The following is a 12,525-nucleotide window of genomic DNA, read 5'->3' on the forward strand; positions in this document are numbered from 1 at the left end:
CATTTAAACCTCTCCCAATCCTCTTCTCGCCCACTACTCTTAGCTACTCTAAATTCCTCTGCTTTTAATTTAACACTTTCTTTCACCTCCTTCATTATCCACGGCTTATTACCTCTCCTCCTACTATCCTTTTTGACCATCGGAATAAATTTCTGCTGAGCACCAAGAAAGATCTCCTTAAAGATCCTCCACTGCTCCTCAACAGACCCTCCCTCCAATGCGCTCCCCCAGTCCACATTCGCCAATTCTTCTCTCATCCTACCGTACTCCCCTCTATTCAAACAGGATACTTCTATTCATAGGATACTTTATCATAGGATAAAGGAGAGAGGATGAAGAATGTAATAATACAGCCATAGTTAGGATGCAGAGAAAGATCAGCTTAATATAAGGTAGGTCCATTCAAAAGTCTGATGGCAGCAGTGAGGAAGCTGTTCTTGAGTCGGTTGGTACATAACTTCAGACTTTTGTACTTCTTTTCTAAAGAAGGTGGAAGAGAGCATATCCTGTATGCATGGAGTCCTTGATTCTGCTGGCTGCTTTTGTGAGGCGGGGGAAGTGTAGACAGAGTCAATGGACGGGAGACTAGTTTGCGTGATGGATTGAGCTTCATTCACAACACTTTGTAGTTTCTTGTGGTCTTGGTCAGAATAGGAGCCATACCAAACTGTGATACATCCAAATCAGATGCTTTCTATGGTACATGTGAAGAAGTTGGTGAGAGTTGTAACAGACTTGTCAAAATTCCTTAGCCTCCTGAGAGAGTAGAGGCGTTGGTGGGCTTTCTTAACAATAGCATTGGTGTAGAAGGACGACAGGTTGTTGGTGACCAGGACACCCAGAAATTTGAAGCTCTTGACCATTTCCACTTCACTCCTGTTGATGTAGACAGCAGCATGTCCTCCAGTATGCTTCCTGAAGTTGATGATTATCTCTTTCACTTTGCTAACATTGAGGGAGAGATTATTGTTGTTGCACCTATTCACCAGATCCTCTATCTCCTAATTTGTCCATAATGGGTGGCTAATCTGACAACTCTGTAGACAGAGTTCCATCTGAAAGTCATCAAAGCAGTTGCTGGTCATTTAGAACGCCAAGGCAAGACTTTAAAGTGGGAAAAGGATATCCCTACAATCTCCCAGCTTTGAGTTCAACTGATAATCAACCTGCTGACAATTTCAGAGAATTCCCATTCCTTAAAATAACTTCAAAAGGGGCCTGAAAACTAAACTTTGTGAGTACTAACAATAGAAAATAGCTTTTGATGTCAAAGCAGCTATGCAAGAGGAGGACTTAGTTTGGGCAAATTACTATCCAAAACATAGAACAACTAAAACCATAGATGAGCAGATCAAACTTAATACACGTAATTAAGCACAGAGACCTGAGGCACTAAAGATGGTGGCTGAGCATTCCGATTTCACTCCAGTTTTAGACAAGGTAGAAAACACAGAACCTGAAATTGACCAGGCTGCCTTAGCCAAAATTCACCAAGAAGAGTGAAGGTCAGAGTCAGAGTTTCCGGCAAGGAAGAAAGAGAGAAAAAGGGAAGCCCAGAACGAAACGGAGGCAAGGGAATTCCATGAGACAAGAGGAATAGACTTTTCAATTTTAAAAGCTTGAGAGAAACAGACGCAGAAAAGATTGGAAACTAAAACAGATTGCAGCAGCTAGGGGGAATCTAAATTTACCCTGTTGGTAATCTATATACCAACCCAGAGACAAATTTTAATTTCCTAACATGTTCTTGATTTGTCCCCAAGTTTGAAGGTGAGGATGTTGAAACTTTCTTTATATCTTTTCAGAAACTGAAAGCTCAGTTGCAATGGGCAGCAGGGTTTAGGACATTTTTGACACAAGGTCAGTTAATCAGTTACTTGAAAAGGTGGATTTCCCAGTGACAGATATCAGGCTAGTTTCCTGTTTCCTGGTTCCCTGCTTTCTTGAAAGGAGGTATTAGGGCGATTTTCCCAGCAAAAAAAACTATGTGCCCAACATGCGGGATAATGGAAGATTTTCCTGCCTGTTTTTTGGGCACACTTAGTCAGGTGAATTTCCAGCACTTTGTGCTTCACAGAGTCCGCTGGAAGATTTATGGTGCCTGGTGGGCAGTGTCAGGGTATACACTGGACAGTGCCTGGATGCCAGACTGCCATTGCCAGAGCAACGTTAACAAGAAGTCCATCCCAACAGTTCCACTCCCACTTTCCGCAGTACTTATGCTATTTCCCCTTAAATTGAAACTCATTTCTCTCATCACAATTTCTGAGCCACACATTTAACTCTTTAATTCTATGTAGAACATAGAACATAGAACATTACAGCGCAGAACAGGCCCTTCGGCCCACGATGTTGCACCGACCAGTTACAAAACAATGACCCACTAACCTAAACCAATCCCTTTTCGTCCATAAACCTATCCACGGATCTCTTAAACGCCCCCAAACTAGGCGCATTTACAACTGCAGCAGGCAGGGCATTCCAATCCCTCACCACCCTCTGGGTAAAGAACCTACCCCTGACATCCGTCCTATAACTACCCCCCCTTAATTTAAAGCCATGCCCCCTCGTGCTAGATTTCTCCATCAGAGGAAAAAGGCTATTACTATCCACCCTATCTAAACCTCTAATCATCTTATATGTTTCAATAAGATCCCCTCTTAGCCGCCTTCTTTCCAGCGAAAACAACCCCAAATCCTTCAGCCTCTCCTCATAGGACCTCCCCTCCATACCAGGCAACATCCTGGTAAACCTCCTCTGCACCCTCTCCAAAGCCTCCACATCCTTCCTGTAATGTGGGGACCAGAACTACACACAGTACTCCAAGTGCGGCCGCACCAGAGTCGTGTACAGTTGCAACATAACGCTGCGACTCCTAAATTCAATCCCCCTACCAATAAACGCCAAGACACCGTATGCCTTCTTAACAACCTTATCTACTTGATTCCCAACTTTCAGGGATCTATGTACACATACACCTAGATCCCTCTGCTCATCCACACTATTCAAAGTCCTCCCGTTAGCCCTATACTCGACACATCTGTTATTCCTACCAAAGTGAATTATCTCACACTTCTCCGTATTAAACTCCATCCGCCACCTCGCGGCCCAGCTCTGCAACCTTTCTAAGTCACCCTGCAAACTATGACACCCTTCCTCACAATCTACCACACCTCCGACTTTGATGTCATCAGCAAATTTACTAATCCACCCAACTATACCCTCATCCAGATCATTAATAAAAATTACAAACAGCAGTGGCCCCAAAACAGATCCCTGAGGCACACCACTCGTAACCGAACTCCATGATGAATATTTACCATCAACCACCACCCTTAAATTAAATTTATTCAATTCCAATTTTTCCATTACTCAGGTAGTAATCCAGTGATTATTACCTTTGTGGTTCTGGTTTTAAATTTAGCTCCTAGCTCCTCTTGCTCCCTTAGAAGAAACATTTTCTTAGTTTTATTATATGTTCTGGACCTATGTGGCCATGCCAATTGAATCCTTTGCTCTCCAAGTTCCTCTCCAGCTCTGAGGAGTTAGCCATAACTCTCGCACTGTGCAAGCAACACAACCTTTGGGACTCATGCTCCCTGCTGCAGAAAATAGTGACTTTTCCTCTAATTATATTGTTCCCTGCGGCTACTACATTCTTTTCTAATCCCCTTAATCAAATGATTATCCTGTACCACAGTGATCAATTTGCTCATCTTTGCTGGAGTCTCTTCTTTTGGCTGCACCACACAAGCTTTTAGAACCTTGAATATGTTGGACCAGTGTAAGGATTGTGGTTCCTTCAGTGATACCTTCTGAACCCCCATACTGATAGTCACACCTTCCTGTCCCTGATCATATTCTAAATCTGATGTATCTAACCAAAGGACTGTGACTGTTTCCAGGAACAAAGTGTCCTGCAAAACTTTCTTTCCCTGATGCAGTATAATGTTTAATTCATGTTCGGGAAGGTGATGGCCTAGTGGTATTATTGCTACACTACTAATCCAGCTATTCAGCTAATGTTTTGGGAACTTGTATTCAAATCCCATCATGGCAGATGGTGGAATTTGAATTCAATAAAAAATATCTGAAATTAAGAATCTAATGATGACCATGAAATCATTGTTGATTGTTTGAAAAACCCATCTGGTTCACTAATGTCCTCTAGGGAAGGAAATCATCTGTCCTCTTACCTGGTCTGGCCTACATATGACTCCAGAGCCACAGCAATGTGGTTGTCTCACTGAAATGGCCAAGTGAGCTACCTAATTGTATCAGCGATTCAAGAAGGCAGCTCACCACCACCTTCTCAAGGGCAACTAGGGATGGGCAATAAATGCTGGCCAGCCAGTAATGCCCATGTCCTACAAATGAATAAAAAATACCTTAGACTGCAGCTCATGAGCTTTGAGCTAAAGTTCTTTGAGATGCAAATTCAATGGTGTCGACCAAACCTAAATGCTGCAACGCATCACCTGTCTTTCTATCTTTATTCTTTTTTGGTTAGCTAATTAGGTTTCAAATTTGTAGTTTAAAACCATTGCCGATTGTCGGAAAAACCCATCTGGTTCACTAATGTCCTTTCAGAAAGGAAATCTGCCATCCTTACCTGGTCTGGCCTATGTGATTCCAGAGCCACAGCAATGTGGTTGACTCTGAGCTACCCTCAGGCAACTAGGGATGGACAATAAGTGCTGGCCAGACAGCGATGCCCGTATTCCACAGATGAATATAAAATGGTTATATTACGTAGGCTGAAATACCTTTTCTGCACTATATGACTTTATGGATAGAATTTTCCTGTCCTATCTGCCATGGCAATCAGAGCAGGCAAGAGGTGGAACATGGGAAGGTCAGTTGATCTCTGGCAAAAAATCCCTCCCTATGGCTCTATAACTAGTTCAGCAGAAATGTGATACAATGCTATTATTTCTCTAGGCCTGTTCAAAAATAATCTTGAAACGCATCAACTAATTAATTAACTGCTGAATTATCAATGCCTCTAGACTTCAGCTCTCGGGTTTTGCTGTCCCTTGCTACACAATTATCAACAACTCACTCCACAACAACAACCTCAGCATTGGGTTCAGTAACAGCAGCAAATGGGAAACAAGAGAAGTCATCTTCATCAGACAATTTATAATGCATGCAAAAACAAAATACTGAAGATGCATTAGAAACTGTTCAGAGAAGGTTTATTAGACTAATATCAGGAATAAGCAGATTGTCCTAAGAGGAAAGATTGGAGAGGTGAGGTTTGTAGCCACGATAGTTTGGAAGAGTAAGAGGTAACTTGATTAAAACCTTTAAGATCCGGAGAAGTATTGACAGGGTGTACGTGGACTGGATGTTTCCTTTTGTTAGGTCACTGTTTAAAAATCAGAGGTTGCTCATTTAGGACAAATATGAGGAGAATCTTTTCTCTCTGAGGGCTGTGTGTCGCTGGAACTCTCTTCCTCAAAAGGCAGTGGAAACCTTTGAATATTTTTAATAAGAATTTTATAGATTCTTGATTAACAAGAAGGTGAAACGTTGTTGGGGTAAGTGGGAACTTGGAGTTGCTGTTACGATCAGATCAGTCATGATCTTAATGAATGGTGAAGCTGGCTCAAGTGGCCAAGTGTTCATACATTCATATGTTGGAAATCTGAAGTGAAAAGCAGAAAACGCTGGAAATACTCAAGTAGCAGAATTTCCGAGCTCTTGATGATGTCTGAAACAATAGCAGATGGGCCTGAATATGCCCTTTAACCTTGCCATGTGATCATTCAGTAAGGGGGCGGCACAGTGGGTAGCACTGCTGCCTACAGTGCCAGTGACCCAGGTTCGATTCCAACCTGTCCATGTGGAGATTGCACATTCTCCCTGTGTCTATGTAGGTTTCCCCTGAGCGCTCCAAAGATGTGCAGGTTTGGTGGATGGACCATGCTATATTGTCCCTTAATGTCCCAGGATGTGTAGATTAGATGGATTAGCCATGGTGAATCTGTGGGTTAAACAAAGAACAAAGAACAACCCAGCACGGGAAACAGGCCCTTCGGCCCAATGAGCCCGCGCCGCTGCATCCTCCTACGCCTACCCTGCCCTGTGTGTATGTGAGCGGAACCCCTAATTTAGCCAGATTCAGGGGAGAATAGTGTCAATTTGGTACACCAATCAGCCTAAGAGCACATCTTTGGGGTGTGGGAGGAAACCGGAGCGCCCGGAGGAAACCCATGCAACCACAGGGAGAATGCGCAAACTCCCACAGACACAGGCTCAAATCCATGTATCTGCACAGCTAGCAGTGATAGTCATTGAGCTGTTGCGGAGCCCGTCTACTGGGCCAGGATTAAGCACACACACCGACACGAAGCACTAAGCCACTCCCGGAACCTCCAAGAGCAGCCCACGCACGACCCACCGTGTGCATGCCCCTTGTTATGCAGGTCGGGTGGGAAGAGGGCCTTGGTAAGATACATTGTCTAAGAGATAGTGTAGACTTGATGGGCCAATTGGCCTCATTCTGCACTGTAGGAATTCTATGACTCTGCCACCATAGTTATTCTTTACTCTTTCTCTTAAGTGGACACTTAATTCTCCAGCAACCAGTCCAAAATGATTCTAAACTCCTTTTTCCTATTCCGGACCAATAACGTCTTCAGCTGGAATTGGTTTTCATGTTGTGGGTTACCCTCTAGTTGTAGGCTCCCTCTTGTCAAAGCTAAGGGAATTTTCCAGCTTTGTTTAAATGCTCATAACCCTGGTCTCTTCAATATGTACGTGTGCTCCTCCAGCATTTTATGGTGAGCCATAAAGACTCATTGCCTCTTTTCCTTGACTCTCTCTTCGATTCTTCCAGGCTGTGAAGTTCAGTGATATTTTAGGAGAACCTGTAATCTGATCCGACAATGGCTTCCTATGGATTCTTCTGGTCTCCAAGCACATCTCCATGGCAATGTGAATCACATTGACCATGCGTCGAAGTAGAAATTAAAATTAGCAACCCTTTAGACTTCCAACTTCATTTTATCTCGAAACTAAATAGACAGATTAAAATATAACTGTTTAGAAAACCTGACATTTCCAATACCATCCAGGGACTTTGGAAATGAACAGGGTAGCCGCTGTCAACACAGTCACTCTGGTCATTGTTTGCACATGTGAACACCTTGCATCTTCTTCTCAGTAAAACAATTAGAACCTCCCTTTAATGTTTAACACCCAGGCCACCTCGCCTTGCTGACAGTAGAACTGAGATCAGATCATATGACTTGGTAATTTCTCCATTTTACCCTAAGTTCAAAACATAGTCCCGAAACATAACAATCTTCTAAAACCTCCACATTTGGAACAGGCTGCATCCATGCCAAGGCAGGCTTATAGCTCCGACAGGCCTGCCTTGAGCAATGCCCATTCCTGGGCTGCCATTGGGCGCCTGCTTTCAGGCAGTTGAACAGCCCAGCTTTGTGTTGGGGAACCGGAGGCCACTTTCCTTGACTATCCTTAGGCCCTTAACAAGCCTAATTGATTACTTGCCTCATGGGGTTAGCTTTCTATCTGAGCTCTGAATCTGCCTTGCCTAAAATATGATGTGGAGATACCGGCATTGGACTGGGGTAAACACAGTAAGAAGTCTCACAACACCAGGTTTAAGTCCAACGGCTTATTTGGTAGCAAACGTCACTCGCTTTCGGAGTGCTGCTACTTCGTCAGGTGAGAGGGGAGTTTTGATCACAAACAGGGCATATAAAGGCACACAGTTTACAGAATACTGATTAGAATGCGAGTCTTTACAGCTAATCAAGTCTTAAAGGTGCCTTCCAACAACTGTACAACCTCAGACACACCATTGTCTGCAGCAAACTACCTAGCCTTCAGGAAAACAGTGCCCACGACACCACACAACCCTGCCACAGCAACCTCTGCAAGACATGCCGGATCATCAACACAGATGCCATCATCTCACGTGAGAACACCATCTACCAGGTACTCTTGCAACTTAGCCAACGTTGTCTATCTGATACGCTGCAGAAAAGGATGTCCCAAGGCATGGTGCATTGAGGAGACCATGCTGACACTATGACAACAGATGAATGAACACTGCTCAATAATTACCAGGCAAGACTGTTCTCTTCCTGTTGGCAAACACTTCAGCGGTTACGGGCATTTGGCCTGTGATCTTTGGGTAAGCATCGGAGAATGCTTACTCCAAGGCGGCCTTCATGACATACGAAAGCGCAGAGTCGCTGAGCGGAGACTGATAGCCAAATTCCTCACACATGAGGGCAGCCTCAACCAGGATCTTGGGTTCATGTCACACTATTTGTAACCCCCATGACTGGGCTTGCAACATCTCACTTACTGTTCAGTCTGGAGTCAATACACATCTCTTTAACCTATACTTAATGCTATCTCCACTCACATTGTCTGCACCTTTAAGACTTGATTAGCTGTAAAGACTTGCATTCTCATCAGTATTCTGTAAACTGAGTGTGTGCCTTTATATGCCCTGTTTGTGATCAAGCTCCCCACTCACCTGACGAAGGAGCAGCTCTCCGAAAGCTAGTGGTGTTTGCTACCAAATAAACCTGTTGGACTTTAACCTGGTGTTGTGAGGCTTCTCACAGTGTTTGCCTAAAATAGGGAAATTCGGGGATGGTTTGGGAAACCAGTAGAAAAACTTAATTGTTGGACATTTCAATATTAGATTATATATGTAGCAAAGCAGTTTAAAAATAACTGTTATGGCCAAGTCTCATTTTATATTCTAAGACTAAATTTCCATTTTGTAACACAATTTCATCAATTGTTCCTGATACAAGTGTTTCTGCTGATACACTTACATCCTTAGAAATAACTGCAACATATTCCTCTACATCCACTTCAGAAACAACAAGCACAGGAGAACCAACAACTACAGAGAATACCACTCAGATACCAACAACTGAATCTCCAACTACAACCTCAATAACAGAGCACATTTCAACAACATCATTAATTGGTAAGGGTCAGAACTTTTCCTTAAGCAACTATTTTGTACTGGTGTAAGGATTCGCATTCTAATCAGTAATCTCTAAACTGTCTGTGCTTTATATGCACTGTCTGAGGCCAGAACTCTCCATTCACCTGACGAAGGGGCTAACCCCGAAAGCTTGTGAGTATATTATCAAATAAATAGGTTGGACTAAAACCTGGTGTTGTCAGACTTTTTACTGTGATTCTGAAAATAGGCAGCTTATGTCAGAGTATCTGGATAGCATTAAAAAGTTAATTGCATTCGGAGTGACATTACTTAACATATACATAGAATACTATCGTGGTTGAATATTACAAAATTATATTACTGCAATAATATGTAATGTAGCTTAAGGTGGACTAGTAAAACTGACATTCATTTTGCATTCTAAGGCTGAATTTTCATTCTGCTTATTTAACTGAATCGACTGCTCTTGACTACAACTGCTCTTGTTGAGGAATTTACACCCGTTCAGTCAACAACGACATCAATCTTTACATCCATTACCGCTCAGTACATCAGTACCACCAGCTGTAGGGAACTTGACTCAGTTGTCAACAAGTGAACAAACAACAATTCCAACAGCTGGTACAGGAGCATTGTGCTTATGGGTACTATCACATAGATATTGTGTGACAGGAATATCAATTTGGTGACATGAGCAGAAATTACAATATGACAGCTGAGCACTATAAGTTCCGTGAATTGAACAACTCTGGAATAAAAGGTTAATATCAATAATGGTGAACATTCAAACTTCCCCTCAATTTTTTTTAAGTTGACTAAGAGGCAGAGCAACCTGAGGGTATATGTACATAAAGCATTGAAAGTGGCAAGATAGATTGTGAAAACAGTTATTAAAGCATGGACTGATCCTGGCTTTATAAATTGATATCTCAACTGGAATACTGAATCCAAATCACGGCACCCTACTTTAGGAAGACTATGAAGACATTATAGAGAATAGAGGAAAGAATTATGAGAATGGTTTCTAGAATGGTGGATTTGAGTTATGTGGCTGGATTAGATAGAGAAACTGGGTCTGTTCTCCATCCACGAGGGTTCTGGATAGGGTAGATTGGGGGAACTGTTCAGATTAGCTGAAGGTCAAGATCCAGGACACACCAATTTAAGGTTAAAAGGCAAAAGAACCAAGCGATAAGAGGAAAAAGATTCTTATGCAGTGAATGGTTAGGATCTGGAATGCACAGTCTGGGAATGTGGTAGAGGCAGATTCAATCATGTCTTTCAAATATGAATTGGATATTTAACACTGGGGAAAATAATTTTAGGACTATGAAGAAAAGGAAAAGAAGTGAAACTAGCTGAGTTGCTGTTGCTGCGAACTAGCCCAGACATGATGGACCAAATGGCCTCCTTCCATGCTGAAACAATTCCATAATTCCACGATTCTATAAGGAGAACTACTGCAGATAATCCTAAACCTAATTCAAATCTATCCATGCAACTGAACCATTTTCCCATTTTCCTCAATCCTTTCTATGATTACGCAAAAGCCTTCACAAAGTCCCTAAACTGCAGTGTCCAGAATTGCATACAATCTTCAAGTTGAGTTTGAACCAATGTTTGGTAAAGGTTTAAAATAACATTTTTATAAACCATGCCTCAAGCTATTAAGCCCAAGTGCTTACTGAGGATTGGGTTTCAAGTGGTTAAATCATGCTCTCTGTGTTGGTGGTTACAACGGATGAAGAGGGCTGCATGGGAGTGTTAATGGAACAGAGCAAGAAGAGGCTTTTGTTTTTCTAAGTTGGATGCACTGAAAGAAATAAACCAATAATTACAGAGAACACCACTCACCCATTGACATGAGAATCCTCAAGGCTAGGGACTAGCCCAATAACAAGAGGAATTAGTATAGAATCCCTACAATGTAGAAGGAAACCACCAGCCCGCACTGACTGACAACAATCCCACTCAGGCCCTATCCCCATAACCCAATCTACTTACCTTGCTAGTCCCCCTGACACTAGCAATTTTAGCATGGCCAATCCACCTAACCTGCACATCTGTGGACTGTGGAGGCAACTGGAGCACCTGGAGGAAACCCATGCAGATATGGGGAGAACGTGCAAACTCCATGTGGACAGTCACCTGAGGCTGAAATTGAACCTAAGTCCTTGGCGCTGTGAGGCAGCAGTGTTAGCCACGGTGCCACCGTGCTGCCCCATAAATGTGACTGCCACTAATATTTATTGCAAGGTGATTATACTGACAATATTTCAACTTATGCCAGATTTAATGACTGAATTGAAAATGGGTGATATTTTGTTGCCTTACAATTACAGGTGGAAATAACAACGTAGATATACAAAGGCACCCTGGTTGCAAAATTAAACTTTTTTAGGGTTAATATCATGCCATTTAAGTACAAGTAAGATTGAACTCATGCTATATTGAAAGCTGGATTCTGTTTTGCCATTTCACACTGATAATAATTTAACTCATGCAAGAAATTATGATTATTTAAATACTGGTTATATTTTGTTACTTCATAATCATAACTGCAATAGCGATATGTAACAATATAAGTATACAAAGACATCCTGACTGGAAATAGCAATATTACATGAATTAGGATTAACATCTTTATGTTAATCTTTATCTTTATGAAAGATAAGATTGATCTCATGTTATATTTAAAGAATAAAGATTGATTTTGTTAACACAGCTACAACAAATAATCTTACAAATACTTCCGCTGAGATATTTTCTATATCCGAACAATCAACAACGACAGCACCAATCTTTACATCCACAACAGCATCAACAAGTGCATCAGGACTAACAACTGCAGAGAGTTCCATTCAGTCATTAACAAGTGAGTCCACAACAACCTCAATAATAATTAAATGAAACAATAAATCAATAAATTAAAAGCAATTGTTTTATTTCTTCACAATTTTTGCTGAAATAACAACATTTGACACTTTAAGAATATAAAGATATCCTGGTTGGAGCATTGCATTTCTCAGAACTCTCATGGACAGGTAAGAATAAACTCATGTTATAGTTAAGGTTCAAAGTTTTGTGGTAATATGGCCACTTTAAGGAGACGATCCTTTACGTGCCGCATGATCAAGCTAGATCCTATGGAGAGGCCATGTTGGAAGCTGAGCCAATGAGGAGCAAGGGCATGTGTCCTGGGATGGGAGGAATCTCAGTTGGAGCCAGGGAGAAGAAGAGAATTGACATGTATTGCAGATCTGTCAGACCACAGGCCCTTAATATATAGTTATTAATAAATCAATTATTGTTTGAAACCACAGCAAGTCACGTTCAAAGTTATTACACTAATGGCATTAAACATGGTTAATTGTTGGGAGATCACAGTGTGCAGCTAGAGGGGAAGGAGAATGAGCATTGAAGGTACGAAGAGACAGATACATAGGTCACGTAAGAATGACTTCAAGTGGAAAGATTGAGCCATTTGACCCAGAAGTGGAAAACTGGGGACAATATATCGAAAAGCTGCATTATTCCTTTATAGCTAATGAGGTCAT

At 41.9% G+C, this 12,525-nt stretch overlaps 1 protein-coding gene across 1 annotated transcript in view; it reads left to right on the forward strand.

Moving 5' to 3' along the window:
* The window catches only part of LOC145341247 (uncharacterized), an 83,620-nt gene that overhangs the window by 18,942 nt on the left and 52,153 nt on the right, over window positions 1-12,525 (forward strand). Inside the window, exons 2-3 of the mRNA XM_080186173.1 lie at window positions 8,873-8,986; window positions 11,694-11,843. Of these exons, the coding sequence (XP_080042299.1) occupies window positions 8,873-8,986; window positions 11,694-11,843 (264 nt within the window). The remainder of the gene's footprint in view (window positions 1-8,872; window positions 8,987-11,693; window positions 11,844-12,525) is intronic.

The sequence above is a fragment of the Carcharhinus amblyrhynchos genome, chromosome 3 (genome assembly GCF_965287045.1).
Source record: "Carcharhinus amblyrhynchos chromosome 3, sCarAmb.v2.hapA, whole genome shotgun sequence".
Taxonomy (NCBI): domain Eukaryota; kingdom Metazoa; phylum Chordata; class Chondrichthyes; order Carcharhiniformes; family Carcharhinidae; genus Carcharhinus; species Carcharhinus amblyrhynchos.